We start from the raw sequence: 20,764 nt of genomic DNA, 5'->3' as shown, positions 1-20,764 counted from the left end.
ACATACTGTTGAACAGATGACTGAAAAATGCTCTTTAGGGAGTACAAATAGAAAAACAAAAAATAGTAGTTACTGTTTTTGTCTTTCTGTGCTTTCTTGTGCTTTCTGTCTTTATTTGTGCTTTGTCTGCTACTTCAGTGCAATGACTCATTAATACATCTATTTAGTTTAATCAGTGTGTTTATTTTACTTTATTGACAAGGTAACTGCGTTGCCTGGTCAGAGATTGACATTTGACCAGAGTAAAGGAAAAAAGGGATGTTATTGTAATGGCCACTGTGGCATCATGTGTTCTTTTGAGTTTTGTTTTGTTAAGTTTATTCATTTTTGAAAGAGGGAGAGAGACACAGTGTGAGCAGGGGAGGGGCAGAGAGAGACTGAGACACAGAATCCAAAGCCGGCTCCAGGCTCTGAGCTGTCAGCACAGAGCCTGACGTGGGGCTCGAACTCCCTAACCTCGAGATCATGACCTGAGCTGAAGATGGACGCTCAACCAGCTGAGCCACCCAGGTGCCCCTCTTTTGAGTATTTTAAGAGGACTTTGAAGGATTTTTAAGCCTAAATAAACTCTTGGAAATTTGCTATTAAGTAACAACCTTTTGAAGTAAGAAGAGGCAGGTGGAGGTCATTTTGTTCTTTTTAGTTGTTTCTCTCAGGGAAAATGAGGTCTAGGCTCCAAGACAGTTTCCTTTTCTCTTTAGCTGTGTGTGTATCCAGTGCGGGCTCCTGGCCCTCCCACAGTGTGTTGCTTTGGATGTTGCCAGGCCCTTTTGCTGGCACCACGCTAGTAGCGTCTTCCCCTCCACCAGGTTTAATTCTTCCCTAAATAGGCTATTTTCCCTGAAACACCATCGCTTTCCTGTCAGCCCAGATTCATGACCTTAATCAAAAACTTCCTTTATCGGTATCTGCTTAAATTGCTCTAACGAGTTACCATTTGTCTGGCATGAAGGAGAAATTGAGTCTTTAAACAGGAATGAGTGTATTCCAAAGCAGTTGTTAGGCAGGATGCGATATTTATTAAAATCCATAATTTATTCTTCTGTATCTGTGTGCTGCTCACCTTGGCCGTTAGTGGTTGGAACTGCCTCTCTATATGTGTTGTCACTCTCATTTTTAATCTTGGCTTGTTTGCCCTACTGTTCTATTGCCATGTAAAAAATTCTGCCCTACTGTTGTATTGCTATGTGAAAAATTTTGAACTTTTCTTCTTTAAAATGACTTAAGAGTAATGATTTCTATCAGGTAGAGAAGAATTCTTAAATGAAAACTCTAAATAATGTTTTGGGCTCTCTGCTAGGTTTTAGAAGGGGAGCTCCTGGGGAGGTAAATGGGAGTGCCACCCAGCTTTGGCAAGTTCTTAATGAAACTGATCATTTTAATAGACTGACCTTATTACTCCTGTTAATTTATATCTTCATTACAAAACTGCCCAGTGTTTGCTAAATTCTTATCAGTCTTGGGAGGCTAAATCTCCTCTTTAGTTACTGCTGCAGCAATGACAATTGTCTCCTTTTCATCTGAAAAGAGTGGCCCCAAAGGCCCAGGGGTAAAATGGGTAGTGACTGTGGCAGTCTGTGGACATCAGGATTAATCCAGGCAACTTTATCTTAAATCATGGCAGGCTAAGAATTGGCTTCAAATACTGCATGAAATAAAAGAAATAAGGCTTATCCAAGACACTTCTTGATCTCACAAATGCCTGGTAAGGTGATATTTTAGCTCCCGTCAACCTCACTCTCAGAACCACGTAGACAGCTGCATGCTAGGTAACGCCTAAGGAAGAGGAACGGAGTGGAAAGGTAATTTGTGCCAGAATCTGGTGCTGGTAGTTTGCACCAGAGTCACCACTGATTTGCCTGATAAGCCTTCCACTCAAATTTGGTTCTCCCTGTCATTTTGGTCCAAGAATGTTACGAAGACAAAAAAGACAAAAGATTTCTCTTTGAGATTTGAGGGTGGTGTGTGCCCTGCATGCCCAGGAATGATATTCATACCATTGATGAGTGACCACAGATAGGTCCTCAAGCAAACCTGAGAGCCTGCAACTCTCACTGGAGCTAGACCAAGGGCACACTCTCCTTTGGTGAGGATACCAGGTTTTCCTAACTTGTCGTAGGTAGGCCTATGAATCCCCAGAGAGCTGGTGAAAGGAGTAGTAACTGATTTAACATTGTAGCTTCTGGTTAGTCAGGACCTTGAATCCCTGGGCTACACAGAAAGAAACTTAAGGGCTGTGCTTAGGGACCTGCCCACATACCACCTCTTTCTGTGTCATTTGGTACAGGTTGAAGGCATGGAAACAATTGAGTAAAGAGAATTTCACCTTTGGAAGCACAATTCTGTAGTATGTGGGCACTGTGCTGTAGAGTGTATCTGTTTCCTCTGTATGTGAGAGAATAGATGAGAAACCCAGGGTTAGTCTTGAGCCACTTGAGAGCTCTTCCTCTTTAGATCTGCTGCCCTCTGAAGATTGGTCTAAAAAGGAACTGGCTTTTTCTCAAGGTGTGGAATGGCACTTTATTTCTTTATAGCTTTATTTATTTATTTATTTATTTTTTAACTCAAATGTATTCTTTTTTTTTTCTTTCTTTTTTTTTTTTTTTTTTTTTGAGAGAGAGAGTGTGTGCAAGTGAGGGAGGGGCAGAGGCGGGGCTTGGCGGGGAGAGAGAGAGAAAATATCCCACAAGAGGAGGAGAGAGAGAGAGGCAGGACTTTTTTTTTTTTTTTTTTACCCAAAGCGGGGCTCGTGTTCACCTCAAGCAGGGCTCATGCTCACCCGATGTGGGACTCGAACTCACGAACTGTGAGATCATGACCTGAGCCGAAGTCAGATGCTTAACAACTGAGCCACCCAGCCGCCCTCTAATGGATATATTCTTATTTCTCACACAGAAAATGTAGACAAGTGCAAAACAGAAAATAAATATAACCTCACCTCACAGTTTGCATGGTTACTCATTGTTCTGGGTCTTTCCTTCTGAGTGGCATTCTCTGGCACTCTGTGACATGTGCTGCATTGGTCTGTGTAAGCAAGTCAGTTCCTTTTTGAGAGAATTGGAGAAACCTTAAGAGGAAAGGGTAGATTTGATAACCTCTCATACAGGACGTTCTCAACCAAAATTTCTCCTTGCTAACTGCTTAGGAACCAGAATGTTGGTTTTAAGTTTATTCTATTTTTTTCAAACATGTTCACAGGACTTTTCTTTATTTTGCAAAATGCTATATCCTTGAAAGAAAAGAAATGCATATTTAGTTATCTGATTTTTATTTATTATTATTAAATTTTTTTTTTCATGGACCAATCTAAGTTATTTATTTAAGCCATCCCCTGCCATAAGCAAAGGGACTCAAGATCAGTGTACCAGTCATCATCTGATACAAGTAAGGAAGGTGGGCTTAAGGTCCTATATCCTTTTCTGGTCCTTGTGCTGAGTCATGGTCTAAACCAGTGCTGTGGTCCCCACGGGGCAGTGGTCCAGGTTCTCTTTATTCATCTTCATAGCTAGTGGGAAGTGAATTCATGTGAGAGTTATGGAATAGAGTATGATTACCATCTCCCCACGGAAAGGGCTTGGACCTGATGTGGAAATGGGGGTAGGTGATGAACTCCCAATCTCTCGTGCTCTCCATGAGATGACTTCAGGAAGATGTTCAGCATGCTCACTTCCACACTGGGGAGCCCTACAGAGTAGGTGAGGGCCTTACACGTGCAGGCTGAGCCTTCCTTGCCATGTGTGCCATCTGACATGGACCACCCCAGTTGTGCCCTGGACCAACCCAGTGGCCTAGAAACCTGTACCCAGCTGCTGCCACCATTTTCAACCAGGACCTTAGCTATCTGATTTTTAAACTCTGAGGGTAGAGTTATTACTTTAGGGGAGTGCCCCATTATATATAGCATGGACCTTTTATAGAACAGGTTCTGAACCAGAGTTGTCTGATCAATTAAACAATACCAGTGTTTTGTTTTCTGACAGATCTGACACATGTCCTATTTCAGCCTACTGGTGGGAGGGGTGGGGGAATGGGCTTTGTTAATAGTCCAAGGAAGGCCCAATTCTCTGTTAAGGTATAGGCATTTCACACTCATGCTTAAACTTTTTGTTCTTACTTAACCTTTTTTAAAAAAAAGTTTAAAGACTTAATTTAAAAAATTTTTATGGCATTAGGTCATAAAGCAGCTTTTTTAAAAACCATCTTTGTCAGAGTTTTAACGGTAAAACAAAGTTAAATGTACCTAAGTGAGACATGAAGCCATTCTTGGCAATACTGTACATTTTGTCCCGTGGGTATTACTATTTTCAAGTTTTCTCCTCTATATGAAACTATTGAAGGGAAAATTTATGTTGCAATTTCTAGATTACTTTGTACATGTCTCATTCTATAGACAAATGTATTCGTAGTTAATACATTAAGACCATAAATCAAGGCTTAAAATTTTTTTTTAAATTCACTGCAGTGAGTACTTAATTTTTGTTAAATGGAAAGATTCAGTCCAGGTGTTGGAGATGGGATGTGGAGTGTGACACAGTTCTTGCTCTCTGGGAGTGACCCTGTCCTAGTATTTGTGATGAGTGCTGGGCTGATAGTGCTGCTGCTGCTGCTGCTGGGGCCCGGTGGGAGGGAGCATCAGGCCTGGGGTGCTGGAGGAAGGCTTGGCTCTTCTCAAATGTTCACCCTTAGTGAGTTTGTGTTCTCATGGGGAAGTGGGCGGATCAGTGCAGATAGGCTTTAGAATTATGACGTCATTGCAAGTTACGAATACCTGAATAGTAACCATCTTGGGTTTTTGAAGAATTGTTTTACCCGAGTGCCTTTCCTTAACAAGCAGCCAGGCTTTGACTCCGCATCTCTTCTCCGGGACTTCCTTTCTTCCTTAAGAGAATTGTGTCAGTCACTTTCTTTTTCACATTTATTTTAAATTTTAATAGGTAATATATTCACATGGTTCATAAATCAAAAATATAAAAAGATAGTAAGTATAAACTCCAGTGATATAAAATGTAAATCAAATGTCATGTCTTTCACTTGTTCCAAGTAATCATTTTGGCATTCTGTCTCCATGTCTCATCTCCACATATGTGGATAATCACTTTTATTGGTCTTTTTGTACATCTTTCCTTCCAAAAGCTCTTTGTGCAATTACAAGAAATATAAATATATATTCTTATTTTCTCTTTAGTATAGACTTAGGATGCCATGTGTCATGCATATGGTCTAGCTCTTCTGTTACTCATTTGACAGTATGTCCTGGTGATCTGTTCATTTCAGTACATAGAGCAGAGACTCCCAAGTGTTTTTTTTTTTGATTCTTGGCACCCTCAGTGTTCCCTTAACTTTTTTCACCATGCTCCTAGACCAAAAGAAATAACTAAAAGTTTGTGTTATTAATATTTAGGTCTAAGTAACAAGCATTTCTAGTGTAACAACTAGTACATGTTTGAAAGCATAATACATGTAAACTGGAAAAAAATTTTTTTATTTTATTCTTAAATAAGTACAGTTACTTATTAATGAAATGTGTATACCGTTGAGCACTGTACAACATCTCAAGCCTTGGGATGAGATTAGACACCACCACCCTCATTTTCTGTCTTGCATTCTTCCTGGCTTGCAATTTATACCATTTTCAATGGGAATATGCAGAAATCGATAAGTTTTTGAGATACGGTCCATTTCCAAATTTGGTTGGGTTTGTCTGAGAAACTACCTGAATAAAATTACATCAGGTTGAAATCGCTTTCAATTTAAGAAATTCATGTATCTATAAAAGAGAGGGTAAGAGCCAGACAGACATAGTGAATAGAGTGTGAGTCATCCCACTTTGAGCCAGGACACAGGTAACCGACCACTTCTGGCAGCTGCTAAGGTGGATCTTATTTGGAGTCCTTTGGTAACGAGGTGGTTGACCATGAAGATAATGGTTTAGCTTATTTAGGCCACCAGCTTCCTCCTGAAGCATTTAGGTGTAGCTCCTCTGCTGTTTGCCTTAGTTGATGCTGCTGCATAAGCACCTTTCTTCTTCCCTGTCCTTCCTTTCTTTTCCCCCTTCCTGCTCTTTTTCCTTCTTCCCACCCTTCTCTTCCCTTGCTCTTCTTCTACCTCTTCTCTGGGGCAGTGCTGTGGATCTGCCCTCTTACCTATATGTTTGAAGGACTGTGAAAACAGAGGAAACCAGGAGATTAAGCAATCAGAAACTGTTAGTCCCATGATAAAATTGTTGAAAATGGAGCTAGGTATCAGTGTTTGGAAGTTGACGTTCAAATAATAAACAAATAAAATTTCAATAAATACATTTTATATTTGACAGTGTACTTCCAAACACTGGTTTCATTTAACTTTCATATAACCCCATGAGGTAGGTATTATCATCTCAGTTTTGTGGGGGAGAAATTGAAAGGATGGGAAAGGACACCTGTTATTTCTGAGCTCCCGTCGTGTGTCAAGTACTATTAGGAACTTTGAGTGACTTGCTCACGTTAACATAGTAAGAGGTAGAGAATACGTTTGACCCTGGGTCATTTAATGAACTTTATGTGTGCGATGCATAAACTGAACACTAGTTGAATAAATGAAACCTGGACTTCTAGAGGATACTTCGTGCCATAAGCTCACCTAAACAGTTTCTTTTCTTCTTTTCCAGCATCTACCACGAGCCTAAGTGGGTCCGACAGTGAGACTGAGGGGAAGCAACACAGCTCTGACTCTTTTGATGATGCGTTCAAAGCAGACTCCCTTGTGGAGGGAACTTCTTCTCGCTATTCCATGTATAATAGTGTCTCCCAGAAGCTTATGGTATGTCAGTACTCGGGTTGGGTTTCTAAAGCTCCACCAGCAGAGTAAGAGAAGGGAAATTGTATTGGTATGAAAAGAAGGAAAGCTAGGGCATGAGTTTTTCCTCTGCTTTTCAGCCACTGAAATTTAGTAGAGAGAGCGTGGCCCCCTTCTTAATAGAACTATCTGTCACATTTGAATCATCCATGGTAAGTGGCTGCACAAGCCTGCTTCTTCTGTCCTGTCCAGAGCTGGATCACTCTTTGGTCTCCCTAGTAATGAGAGCTTATTGTAAGTACATGTGAACATACTTCCCTACACATAGATGTGTGTGGATGGGTAAAGAGGCTTCATGCTGTGAATTTTTGCTCTAGTGAGTAATCTCAAGAGAAATGACTAAAATCCTGCTCACTCTCAGATGCCTAAAATAAGTGGGAGCAGAACAGTCTTTTATATTATTTCGAAAGAAGGTCCGGTTCTCCTTCCCAATTTCTATACTCCATTGATATATCAGAAGAAGGAAAGCGACCAGGAAGACCTGCTTGCTTTCCTTATCAAACGTTAGTGCACAAAGGTTAGGGAAATTCAAGTTTGCTTTCTGACTAGAAATATTAATATTATAGTTAACCCCTCCATTTTCTTTTGGATTCATTTAAGAGTAAGAACTGCAACTTCTGAAGTCATAGTCTGGATTCTAGTCTGGGGGGCCACAAACTTTGGGGAAGTGGACAATGGGGAGGTTTGTAGCTCAGTCAGCCTTTTTGACCTGGGGAGAGATTTGTGGCTGCTGTAGGAATTCTGTCCAGTTCTTGAGTTGGTAATGCTCCTTCCAAAGGGAATATAGACCCTCAAGGAGGAACTATGTTTTCTTAGGACTGGGGTTCTTTTATTAGATAAGGGTGCTTGGGTTTGGGATTTGGGTTTCTGATTTTGGGGGCATATAACTGGGCCCAATGACTCAGGGGATTAGTGTGAGCTTATGGACAATGGTGACATTTAAAAAACATTCCTGTCCAGTATCTTATGGTACCTTCCATACCTCAGTGTTACATGAAGTGATTTTTCAGTTGATATCTTGATTAAGTGGGCTCCTGCAAGCCCTCACTGTCTTTACCTGGTAAGGCTGTTTGAGTGGCTGAGAGTAAGGTAGAGTTGCTGCTTGAAGCGTTTCCATTTTAAATTACGTTCTCTTTATCAACTCTACTCTAGAGCTACGTTTCAGTTAATCAGACAAATTAGCTGGAAGGGTAGTTGTGCAAATGTCCAATGAGATTTGTTAAGTGCTCTTGGTGCTTTTAATTACAGCTATGAGGTTCCTTCTCCTTTATCCAGCTTCTGGTTGCCCTAGACTTTCACCTCCAGAATAGACAGCCACTGGACCCGCAGTTAAACTGCAGTTACTTTTTATGCTTATTTTCTTCATTAGGCCTTTCCTAAAGGAAAACTTCAGGCCTTACTCATTGATGTTTTTTCAGAGCTTAGCACAATGTCTGACACGTGATAGGGGCTAAGTAAATGTCTGTTTATAGAAGTGCTCCCTTATTATCTGTTTATTTATATAAATGCTCTATCTTATTTCTTTTTCAGGCCAAGATGGGCTTCAGGGAAGGTGAAGGATTGGGTAAATACAGCCAGGGTCGGAAGGACATCGTTGAGGCCTCTAATCAAAAAGGTCGAAGAGGCCTGGGTCTGACCCTGCAAGGTTTTGATCAAGAGCTGAATGTGGACTGGCGAGATGAGCCAGAGGTAACTGGTGAGGGGAGGAGGAGACAGGAAAGCCAATTTGTATACGTGGCCTTAAGTAGCCATATTAACAAATTAGAAGTCTCCAGAGGCAGTGGGGATTGGAACTGGTTTTTTTTACATGGACTTGTACTGGGGATGTCCATAATGGAAACAGAAGAGATATACTGAGGGAGATATGATAGGATGTGGGTTTGTTTTCTATTAAGGACCGGTGGGTAGAAGATGCTGGAAGACAGAGTTTGACTTCACAAAGAGCTTAAAAAAATTGTTTTTAACGTTTATTTTTTGAGAGAGAGAGAGAGACGGAGACAGAGACAGTGAGTGGGGAGGGGCAGAGAGAGAGGGAGACACAGAATCCAAAGCAAGTTCCAGGCTTTGAGCTGTCAGCACAGAGCCCTACGCGGGGCTTGAACTCACAAGCTGTGAGATCATGACCTGAGCCGAAGTCAGATGCTTAATCGACTTGAGCCACCCACGTGCTCCCACAAAGAACTTTAATAAATAGGTATACTTTTCCACTAGTGGTTAAGGTACCTCATGAGATAGTGAGGTCCCTCTCTCTGCTGAAAGGATTCAGAGGCGCTGAATGAGGACCCGTTTACCCATTGTGTGAGTGACTGGATTAGATGCCCTCTAAGGTCTTGCACCTCTATGGGTTTATGACACCCCATCTCTACCTATGTAGGTGTTTGTTTATACTCCATAAGTTACTGTTTGGTCTGCTTATCTGGTTGGGTACCAGTTGTTCTAACCCCAACTACCAAAAGAGACTCCTGTCCTTTTTCATGGCACAGATGATGTTGAGATTTTATTTTTATTCGTTTATTTGTGTCCTATCGTATTTCACAGAGGATTTGAAGTAGATGTGATAAAAGCAACTAAAAATAATAATGAAATATTACCATTACGGAGTTGAAACTAGAGAAAATAGAACACAAATGTCTAGTCTTCTACCTAGTTGCTGTAGTTGAGCTTCACATGTGGCTCTGAACTCTGGAGAATTGATATTTTGTCTCCCTGATATTCCAGTTCAGGAAAGAACTCTCGTGAATGCACATGATAAAAGCCTAATAAGGCTTCAGAATAAGACGCTGACAAGTCAGGAGCTAATGGTTTCTGGAGGTGGTCCTGCTGTGTTGCCTTGTAGTTGTGAGGAGACGAGACCAGCAGAATAGCAGATGACACAGTGCAGAATAGGGTAAATATTTGTAATTGGGTGCTAGATAGAGGTTTTTACCTCAGAAATACTTGGTGCTTTCCATGTCTTCATTTGTATGAAAACCAGTAAAGAGTCTTGATTTGATTCTCTTAGTGGGGCAGAATGAGAACTAACTTAACTCAGAATCTCAAATTTGCCTGTAAGATCTCTGTTTTTAATGGACACAGGCTATTGAAATTCCTTTCTGAGGCAAGGCTGTCCTAATTATCACTTACTGTGATTCAGTTTTTCTCTTAAAAGAGATGCCCTATTGTTTAAGAGTTTGGCCTATTAGTTGGTGTCCACTTCTTTAAGGTAGATGAGTCTGGGTTGCCTTGGGGTGACTGTCCAATCCTGGAGTCGCTGCAGAGAAAGTGCTTGGTACCTGCTGCAGCCCAGGAATGTGGAATGCAAGGTTTGACCCTTCGGACAAAGTCCTCTTTGCGGTCTATTTTTGCCCTTAATGTTCGCACTTCTGTGGGGAGATTGAGTCTGCTTCTTTTCTCCAAAAGGACATGCCAAGTGTATGTGAGTTTTCTTCCCCCTAGAGTTTATAATGTATAACCATTTACAAATGGATTTGACCGGGGTGGGGGGAGGAGGGGAAGCCATGATTCACTGCCAGATTCATTGACAAAAGGCTTCAGTAATTTTTCTTTGAAACTTTCTCTCTCTAGTTGATGGTTGGCTTGCTCTCATGACCTTGCATTGCGTTACCATTTTATGCTTTTCAGAGCATGGAATATTGCCTTTAATCACATTGCTTCAGTTTGCAGTGGTGAGTCTCTTCTCCACACTTGCTTGGGAGGCAGTGTGTAGTGTTGCCACGCAGGTTAGCCACCTGTTTAGGTTTTATAATCCAGTGAATGTAGTCCTGGTTGGACATTAGAATCATTTGGGGACAGCTAAAAATGTACTTAGAACCAGATTCTGCCTCAGACTGATAGAATTATATACTCTTAGGGTGGGGCCTAGCTATCAGTAGTTTTTAAAAGGACCACAGAGGGGTGCCTGGCTGGCTCAGTCAGCGGAGCACGCGACTCTCGATCTTGGGTTGTGAGTTCAAGCCCGACGTGGGGTGAAGAGATTACTTAAAAATAAATAAAATCTTAAAAAAAAAAAAAAAACAGGACTGAAGATATTTCTAATGTATAATGTAATTGAAAAATTAAGAGAATACACCATTGAGGTGCCAGTTTCGGCTTTGGAATGAATAGGTGAAGAATCTTATTTGTTCATAACACTTTGAAAGGCATCAGGAGGTGAGACACATTGCCATTGGGTCTTCCTGGTATAATTACCTTTTCATAGACTTATATCCTATGTGTGCTTCCCTGTGTCCCTACTGCTCTGATTGTAGGCCCCTTGGGTCAAGGACCATGTCTTTTTAACTGCATTCTGAGTACTTAGCCCATAGTATGTATTTTTGAAATAACATTGGAACAAATAAAAGAAACTTTGAAGTTTTGGGAAGTTTCTAGAGATTCAAACTAGAATTGTTGCTGGCCTTCAGAAGTTAAACTTTAGCATCATGACTCTCAATTCTCATGTCTGACCACTGCATTTGGTCTCAGCTTTCTGAAGGGACCCTTCCTAGTCTTGTCTGAGTCCCTTTTGATTGTTTTGGGGGAAACCCTAATGAGTTGGGGCATAGCCCTAAGGGGTTGTTTTACTTGACTTACTTGCCTCTTTTTTGTTTGTAGCCCAGTGCCTGTGAGCAGGTGTCATGGTTTCCAGAATGTACCACTGAAATTCCTGACACTCAGGAAATGAGTGATTGGATGGTTGTGGGAAAGGTAGGATTTCAGGAAAATACACCCTGAATTATTGGCACTTATCTCCTGACTTTTCTCCTTGAGTCTAGTATGTATACTCATAGTTTAAGAAAAATGTAAATCTGCCATTCTGGCAAGAGTAAAGCTGTGTCAAGATGGTGTGTCAAGGGCTTTACAGATATTCCCCTAGGAGATGTGACAAGGTTTTTTTCTCCTAGTCATTTAACTTGCAAGGCAGCACAAAATGCATAACTTCTGTCTTCCTCATGGATGCTTTTTAGAGTAGCTGATTATACATTTGTGTATATTCTGGTCACTGCTGGGCACTGTTCCAGGTAGATGAAAAGACACCGTCCCTGTCCTCAGAAAATAATGAGGGAGTTGTTACAGAGGGAATTTGTTTAATCTCCTTCTGGAAAATTGTAAGAATAAAGTAGATAGCCACCAAATCAGTATGGTCTGGAGAACAGTTCTCAAAGTGTAGGGCCCCCTGGGGATCTCCAGGACCCTTTCAGGGGCTCTGCAGGGTCACAGTTATTTTCATAATGGTACTGGAAAGTTACTTGTCTTTTCACTCATTCTCTCATAAGTGTCCAGTGGGGTCTTCCAGAGGCTGCACCACAACCAATTGAATGTAAATGTAGAGAGGAGAATCTAGCCAGATATTAAGAGATTTGTAAAAATGGAAAATAGTGCCACTCATTAAAAGTTTTTTGGGGAAATATAGTTACTTTTCATAAATATGTTATGTTAACACAATGTATTGCTTTTTTACACTGAATGACATTTTAGCATTTTCTCAGTTTTAATTTCTAATAATGTTGATACGTATATATCCCCCACATAAACAAAAGCTCTTTGGGGTCCTCAGTGATTTTGAAGTGTGTAAAACCTGAGAACACCCAAGTCTGAGCATCGTTGGTTTAGAGGTAGCCTCACTCAGACCTGAGGTTGGATTTGACACCCATGTGAAGGTCTCTTGAACACTTGTCTTCTCTGATGCTACCAGCTCCTACCTGGTGCCTGGTGTCCTGCCTTTGTACTCATCATCGATCAGGAGGCTTCCTGGTTGAAGGAAGAACAGGCTTCTGTCATTTAGGGTGGTCCCCATCCGTCTGCCTCCGTGCTCTGGGGGCAGACAGCTTGAACGTTTCCTTCCTGTTTGCTTTTCTCAGCCTCAGCATTCATGAGTCTTATATCCATATGGTGCTCTAGTCAGAGCACCCAGGGGGCTGCTTCATCTCACAGCCATCTGGAGTGTAGCCAGAGGGATTTAAGGTTTTCTCTTTCCCTTCCCCCAGGGATTGATGTTCCTTGGCAGACACTCAAGCCCCTTCTTGCTCTACTCACTTGGAACCCTCGTTTCTCCATTCATTCCCCTAAATGCAGTCACACGTGGTCGTTATTGATTGTTTTCTTCTTTCTATAGAGAAAGATGATTATTGAAGATGAGACAGAGTTTTGTGGGGAAGAGCTGCTTCACAGTGTGTTGCAGTGTAAGGTAAGGCCTGTGGCTAGAGCTGGGGTTGAAAACCTTGTGTGAGGGGATGTTCTGGGCTCTTCCAGTTCTTTTGAATTGGTTGTGGGGCTGAAGTTTAGCTGAGGTTTTTCCTGGAGATCAGATGTGTGTCTTGCTACATTTCTCTGAGATAGTATCCTTTTTCCTGGTTCCCTGCAGTAGTGCGCTGTCCCTGTGGTCAGTAGCCGGGAAAGGATTCACTTAACAACTCAGTGGGTCCGTTCTTTACCATCAGACCTGAATTCAAATCCTTGTTTTTCAGGTTTTTTTTGTTGTGTGACCTTGGGCCAGTTGCTTTAGCTGCTCTGAGTTTGAGTTTCCCCATCTATAAAATGGGAAGAGAATACTTTCCAGGATTGTTATGAGAATTAAATGAAATAATCCACGTGAAGCTCATGACACGCTGGGTGAATGTTAGCCTCTCCTTGATACTTTTGGAGTGATTTTGTGTCAGGAAGTACATTGCCTGGGGCAGAATGAGCCAGGGAACCTCTGAGGAAGAAATGGGTTGGAGAAGAAGTAATACCTCAGACCAGCCTCACTGAACTTATGTTTTTTGCCGGCAGAGGGTTGGGAATATCCTTAAGGTGACTGGAACTCAGGTGAAATGAGGCTTTTTGTTCCCCAGGGAAAAAATTGGGAGAAAGAAGAAGGGGTCTCCGTTGTGCATTAGGTGCCATCAGAAAACACTGGTCTTGGTTTGTTTGCCCTCTCTGAGTGAGCTCAACATCAGAATTCTGGTCCCTGGAAAGTTGCTGTTGGAGTGGAGAAACAGATTTGCTCTAAGGATTTGTGATGCCAACAGGTGGCTTTCTGCATAACCACAGGTGCCATTTATTAACCACTTACCATGCAGGGATGTGCTTACATTTTCTCTTTTCCACTTAATAGGTGAGATAGTGGAGGGTCAGAGTGATTGGGCAACTTGTCTGGGGTCACACAACCGGTCGTTTCAGAGCTGAGATGCAGCAGTATTCTACCTCCTCAGAGGGCTGAGTTGGGCTCCTCTAGCACTTGAGTCCCCTGTCCCATCCTGGAGGGTGATGCTCACCTCGAGGTTCTGATTGTCTCTGGGCAGAGTGTGTTTGATGTCCTGGATGGGGAGGAGATGCGGCGAGCTCGGACCCGGGCTAATCCCTACGAAATGATCCGTGGAGTCTTCTTCCTAAACAGGTTTGCGACGTTCCCCTCCCCTGCCCTGATATGTACTGTTGCACATTTCATCTGAGCCTCAGCTTTCCATACATCTGGTGTACTGAGTTGCACTTTTCTGTCTTTGTTGCAGGGCGGCAATGAAGATGGCTAACATGGATTTTGTGTTTGATCGCATGTTTACAAATCCGCGGGACTCTTGTGGGGTGAGAACAAGATTCTGTGTGTGAATTTATAGCTTAAGCTTCAGCGGCCCAGAAATTGCCATTCGTGCAATGCTAAGAGAGTATTCCTGCTATGTGGTAGAGATAGATTTTGCTTGGAGCTCCTCAAAATCCCAGGGATGCTCCACAAGGCAGTTGTGCCTAGGGCTTCAGGCCCAGAGTTCCAGCCCCCAACTCTGCAGATCCTCCTGCCCACCCCAAGTGGAGGAGGGCAGGGCTTGCAGCAGTGGCAAAGGGACATTTCTGGGCAAAGTCGGCAGTTGTGCTACCTACAGGCCTAGGGAGCAGGGAGGTGAGGCTATGAGATAGGGCGTGGGCCCTCCTCCTGCATCCGGTAAACATGTATTTATCCTACTATGTGCCAGGTACCAGGAATATAATTTTAAATGAGATAGATGTGATCCCTTCCCCCGTGGCACTTAGGTTCCGGATGTTCTGGTGGATTTAAGAACTGGTAAGGGTGCAGGGTTGAGATGCTTGTAAAGCCTTTCTGGGCTCATTGGTGTGTGGAGGGCAGCTGCGGCCAGGGAGCTTTAGACTGCTGCCTTCCTACCATGGATGAGGTGGAGTGGTAAGGGTGAGTATGTAGTCCTTACAGTGAGCTTATTTTCCAAATTCAAATTTGTGATATCGTCTGACTTCAGTGCTGCTGCTGGTATGAGAAGGGAGTGCTCTGGCAAATGTGATGTGAGTGTTGAATGAAATGTGGGCATCTGGGTCCTTTCACTGGTCTATTTAAAATCAGTATCACGTCTGAAAATCTAGGCTGTGTTTTTCAGTGAGGGGTCGCAGGGGGCAGGAAGTACAGAACGTCCATCGCAAGTAGTGTCACTTAAGTTCATCCCTTCTTTGGGGCTCGGCTGCCTCATCTCTGGAATTAGTCCTACTAACCTGCCAGAGGGTTGGACCAAAGGCCCTTAAGGTTTGTTCCAGATCTAAGATCTGTGATTTCAGATGTGGCCACTCTCCCTTTCTGCCTTTCTGAACCAGCTTTGCGTGGGATCATAATTATTAGATTTTGGCCCTTCTCAAGAAGTGGTAGAGCAGAATGATTTTCTACTTTGCTACATCTCATTTATCTGAACCCAGACACACAATAATTATAGAGAAAGAAAAAAGGAAATTTCATTCTGGCATTTCCTTTAGGGTTTCAAAGCATTTTTGCCCGGTCCTAGAAAGTTAGTTCTCTTTGACAGTGAAGGGTCAGCAGCCAGCTGTTCCCAAACCTGTTTCTGCTTCACACTCTGTCCTTCCAATAGGCCCCATGATTATCCACCTGCTAAAGGAACTTATCTTCCAAGTTTTTTAGTGTTTCAGCTCCACCTCCCTTACTGCTTCCCTCAATGCTGGCAAAACTGGCATGTAGACCCCTCCAGCCTGTAGTCATTTCTCTCTCCCAGGTCTCCCTCCCTGTTTGCCAGGACCAGCAGGCAGCACAAAAGGGCTCTTGGAATTAGCATCTTGAGAAAATTAGGTTGATATAATGTTGGTTTAATTTTCTGAGTTCCAAATGATTTCCTTTAAACCCCTGCCTGGCAGAGGAGCTCTGTCAAGCTGATGGGAAGTCACAGCATCATTTTGGGCTTTTGAATGTAAACGCCTCCAGCAGCTGGTATCTGGTTATTGTCTTTTGCTGTCAGGAAAATGAAGTAGGCGCCAGGGTTGTACCATTCAGGTCAAGGGTGGAGATGTTAGTTACATAGGAAAAGGCAACTGTGTTTGTAACGCTTCAGGCAGCTTCTTGACCTGAATTGATTGTTAGTGGCCACGGAGAATTGCCCTTTCTGAGATGTTTCTCTACACTCTGCTATAAAAAGGGATTTTTCTCCAGCCCCTAGTGTTTTCTTCCCTCTTTTCATCTCTGTTTTCCCCTGAGGACCAGAGTGATAGCCAAGCCCAGTAGTCTTGGTGTGTTTTTCAGGCGAGCAGAGACACTCCAGAGCAATCCCCAGCAGAGATGGGAGTGGCTGAAGGTCCAGACACACACTGGGTTTGCTAGAATCTCAGTGGCTCTGGGATCACACAAACTTTAGAATAAGAGCATGGAGAACTTGAAGCTTAGATAGGTGTGAGGAGGTTCGAGGTGGGAAGCAGAGGGGACTGTGAATTTTTTTACTGGGTTTCTGGTTCTGTGGGTTGTGGTAAAAGGAGAAAAGAGACTAGGGAAACAAATTGTAAATATGAATTGGAAGAGATAAGGGAAAGAAGAGAGTTTAAGATTCTTTGGGTATATGCTAGCACGTTATGTGCAGGCTCTGTGTGCCTGGGGGTATTGCTGAGGTAGTAAACATTGTGTAGCCTCAGGAGACAAAAATTGAATGTAGATCTTTAAGTTTCAGTGCTATCTTAGAGGAAATTAGATAGCACTTATAAAGTGCCTACTGAGTGTGGAGTACTGCACTAGGCATTGGAAAAGGAAAAAGATGGGAAAAGACAAGAGTTTTGACTCCAAGGAAGTTGATCAGTTGAATGTTGTGTCATCTTACATTTAGTATTTACAGTTTATAAAGATCTTTGACATATGATACTTTAATCCTACAACAGCCTTGAGAAATTAGTTACATTAATCCCAGTTTACAGTTGAGGGAATGTGAGCTTAGAGGCATAAATCTTATGCTTGCCCTTAACTGCGCAGCCAGTAAGTGGCAGAGGTGAGAACTCCAGCTGTCCTTTCTATGAAAAGACCTTCTGGCCATGACCTGTGAGGTCTTGAAATCACAGATGGAGATCATACTTAAGTGCTCTTTTTGGAGGTGAGATTCTTTCACTGATTCATTTTCCTTCCTCTGCCTGGTCTTCCTTTGGGCCAGTGGCTCACCTGGAGAGCCTAGAGCCTGGGGCTAGGGCATAGCCAGTGATGAGAAACATTGTTTTTCCTCTTTCCAGTGTGTGCAGGCCTTAAACTTGTGACCCCTGCCTCATTACCACTGGGCTGCCTAGAAAATGCTACATAATGTTCTCAGCAAATGCCATTAGGCCTTTTTTGTATGTGTGCAAGTGAATATAATCCAAAAATATGAATAATTGATGGCTCAGAAAGGAAGAATACTGAGGCCGATTGGTGGGAAAGAAGAGAAGGAACTGATACATCTCAGCATGCCTGGGTAGGCTTGTCTTAGGATGATGAAGTTTATTTTTAGCTAAAGTCCAGAGACTTCTTCAACTGTTTTGGTTAAGCAGGATAGCTATCATCAGAGGCTAGGCCCTTTTCGCCCAGAAAGTGACTAGATTGTGAACATTAGTATTTTCCATTTCTTTCTTACAGCTCTTTCCCTGAAAGCTTTCTGATCTTTATCTAGCAGTTACAGAACTCTGGATAAGTACTCAGCCAAGACAAACCTATGGAGAGGGAAGGCTGAGCTGCCTAAGCTCCTTCTAGCTGGATGTTCCTCAGGGTCCTCTAGTTACCTGCTCTAGAGCTCAACCTCTTGTTGTCACCAGTGTGCAGGTGGTATATCCCTTCTGCCTTGGAGCCAGGTCGGAACAAGTAGAATTCACCCTCCAGGGCCAGGTGTGTAAAAGATAAACGCAATATGGGCCAGTGCTGGTTCAGCGTAAATTTCAGATTAAGGGTTAAAAGCTACTGGAGGGTTAAAAACTATAATCCAGCAAAAATTCAAATACTTGTTGTAATTTAGTTATTCCTAAGGTGTGGGTGGGTACCCTGGGGGCTGCCTGGAAGCTCCATGCCAGTGTCTCCTTCCCCCTCTGCCTTGTCAGCCTCCAGCTCTGCACTGCCCCGTACTCCTGGCTAGCAGAGGGGCAAAGGCAGGAGAAGAAGGGAGTGCATAAAAGGAGGAGACTCAAAGCACTGTGATATATTGGACTGGATCTTGGAACAAAACAAGGACTCTAGTGAAATATGAATCAAGTTGAATTTAGTTAATAGCAGTGTACCAGTGTTGGTTTCTTAATTTTGACAGATTTTGTAAGATGCTAACAAAATTGGAATCTGGATGAAGAGTATATGAGAACTCTGTCTTTGCAACTTTTTTGTAAATCTAAAATTATTCCAAGATAAAAAGTTAATTGGAAAAAAATAGGGAGAACCAAGAAGGAAGGGGAGAAGGGAAGCAAAGGCTATGGTTTGGAAAGGTAGGCCCTGTGACCAGGAGGGAGACATGTTAAAGCCTCTCAGACTTTGTTTTTGTTTGTTTTCTTAATGTTTTTTATTTATGGTTGAGAGAGAGAGAGAGAGAGAGAGAGAGAGAGGCAAAGAGAGAGGGAGACACAATCTGAAGCAGGCTTCAGGCTCTGAGCTGTCAGCACAGAACCCGACACGGGGCTCGAACTCACAAGCTGTGAGATCATGACCTGAGCCGAAGTCAGACACTCAACCGACTAAGCCACCCAGGAACCCTGACCTCTCAGACTTTGGATAGGAAGACCGGAGTCCAGCAGTCAGGCCAACTGGATTCTGATTGAGCTTTGTTGCACACAGGCTATGAACAGGTTGCTTTGTGTCTTGGTGTCTTTTTTCCCTGTCTGTAAGTGGGGGATACAGCATCTGTTCTGCTCAATGGGACTCTTAGAGGCAGGATATGGTAAGAAAAGGACTCAGAAATAAAAACGAATACTCAGATTCCCATTAAGATGTTTTTATTAGGAGTCTGAGCCAGGCCATGTAGTTGAAAGGCATTAGGGGTATCTTGAAGCACGAATGGGCAACTCCAGGGGGTGATGATCACAGAGGATACATATCCTGGGTGTCGTGGCCCTGGCGGGAGTTCTGCACTCCGCTTGCTGAAAGGCTCGTTTTACCCCCCTGCATTCTCCTTCCTGTTGCCCGTTGAGCCAGACTTTTTCCCTTCCTCCCCTGTCCTCCACTTACCTTTGCAGAAACCACTGGTAAAGGACCGGGAAGCTGAGCTTCTGTACTTTGCTGACGTCTGCGCAGGCCCAGGCGGTTTTTCTGAGTATGTGCTGTGGAGGAAGAAGTGGCATGCGAAGGGCTTTGGAATGACTCTGAAGGGCCCAAATGACTTCAAGCTGGAGGACTTCTACTCGGCCTCCAGTGAGCTCTTCGAACCCTACTATGGTAGGAACATGGAGGAGGGTGATGGGCTTTGAGAGAGTCCTCTGTGGGGACTTTAGGTCAGATGCAGTTATTATCTACTTGGCATGCTTTCTTTCCTAGGTCTCTCAGCCTGGGGTTTCCAGTCCTTGTCCTGAAGATCTCCGTTCCCTCTAGACCTTCCCTTTTTACCCCAGGCCTGTAGGATACAGGTTAAACACTCCACTAGGCAAACTCTCATCAAAACCATATTAATTCCCCTTTTCTTCTCTTGTGGTGACAGGAGATAATGAAACTGCCTGATCTCCAGCTGAGAAATGACAGGGTTATTAACAAATACAAACTCCATGCCCATCTCCAGCCTGTGCACGGGGTGTGGAATTCACTGGATAACGGACAGCTCAGCAGCCCCACAGCAGTCCCCTCCACTCTTTCTTGATTGTTGTGATTTGGCAGAAAGTCCCAAGTTCTTTCTTAACAGTTCTTATTTAAAAGTGGATGTTGGTTCCTAAATATAGGTGCTTTAAACACAACTTGAGTCTTGAAGAGGAAGGCCCTCTACTTCAATTGATGACTCTTGGCTGGACAACTCTTTTTGAATTCTGCTTTATCACAACAGGCCCTGTTTTTGCCTCTTGGTCCATCACTGTAAGGCAGCCTTGCAGGATGGATCCTGCATTGAGTTGCTCCTCACAGGGCCTTTTCTCCAGGTCCTTGAGGAGAACCTGTGTTCACAGTCCCAGAGAGCTTGTGTTCCGGCTCCTGGGATCCACAGGGCAGATGAGCTAAATGTGAATCTTGTGTCCTGCCAGGTGAGGGTGGCATCGATGGAGATGGGGATATTACCCGCCCAGAGAACATCACTGCTTTTCGGAATTTTGTCCTGGATAACACAGATCGCAAGGGTGTCCACTTTCTGATGGCTGATGGGGTAGGTGATCTGTTCTCCATAGAGCGATGCTTTAAGGATTTATCATGTTAGAAGCTTGAGAGTTGCTTTTGTTTTGTTTTATTTTACTTGGTCCTTTTGGCTGCCCTAGAAAATGGTAGTTCACTATTCAGATAGTAGGGATATGTGATGCATTTTTTTATTCTTTCTGCACATATTTTCAATGATAACTTTGTCAATGCTGTGATTTTGTGGACACCTTTGCTTAGAGCAAGTGGACCTTCTGAGCTCACTTCTTCGAAGGGCCTCGGTTGGCTGTGAGAAATGGTAGGGGAGAACCATGACTAAGATGGACTACGTAAAACTGACTGGAAAGAACATTTCCATCGTTGGTCACCTGGGTGTGGCTCCTGGTAGAGGCTGTCCTTACATGACCATACCTAAGCCTCTGGATGGGCTGAAGATGACCA

General features: G+C 43.1%; 1 protein-coding gene and 1 pseudogene across 5 annotated transcripts in view; one reads left to right on the top strand and one right to left on the bottom strand.

The window, feature by feature from the left end:
* Positions 1 to 20,764, top strand: part of CMTR1 (cap methyltransferase 1) — a 50,665-nt gene that overhangs the window by 4,811 nt on the left and 25,090 nt on the right. For 4 of the 5 annotated variants that reach the window (XM_053905071.1, XM_053905073.1, XM_053905072.1 and 1 more), the window contains 8 exons: positions 6,647 to 6,798; positions 8,365 to 8,523; positions 11,425 to 11,517; positions 12,926 to 12,997; positions 14,094 to 14,188; positions 14,301 to 14,373; positions 19,231 to 19,429; positions 20,218 to 20,336. In XM_053905071.1, coding sequence (XP_053761046.1) covers positions 6,647 to 6,798; positions 8,365 to 8,523; positions 11,425 to 11,517; positions 12,926 to 12,997; positions 14,094 to 14,188; positions 14,301 to 14,373; positions 19,231 to 19,429; positions 20,218 to 20,336 — 962 coding nt within the window. The remainder of the gene's footprint in view (positions 1 to 6,646; positions 6,799 to 8,364; positions 8,524 to 11,424; positions 11,518 to 12,925; positions 12,998 to 14,093; positions 14,189 to 14,300; positions 14,374 to 19,230; positions 19,430 to 20,217; positions 20,337 to 20,764) is intronic. The other variant, XM_053905074.1, reaches the window with a different exon arrangement.
* LOC109271552 (cytochrome c oxidase subunit 6A1, mitochondrial-like) lies at positions 3,418 to 3,892 on the bottom strand (annotated as a pseudogene).

Source organism: Panthera pardus, unplaced genomic scaffold (assembly GCF_024362965.1).
Source record: "Panthera pardus isolate Hobbes unplaced genomic scaffold, ASM2436296v1 HiC_scaffold_17, whole genome shotgun sequence".
NCBI classification, from domain to species: domain Eukaryota; kingdom Metazoa; phylum Chordata; class Mammalia; order Carnivora; family Felidae; genus Panthera; species Panthera pardus.
The sequence above is the reverse complement of the archived record's forward strand: the minus strand, read 5'-3'. Positions and strand labels throughout refer to the sequence as shown.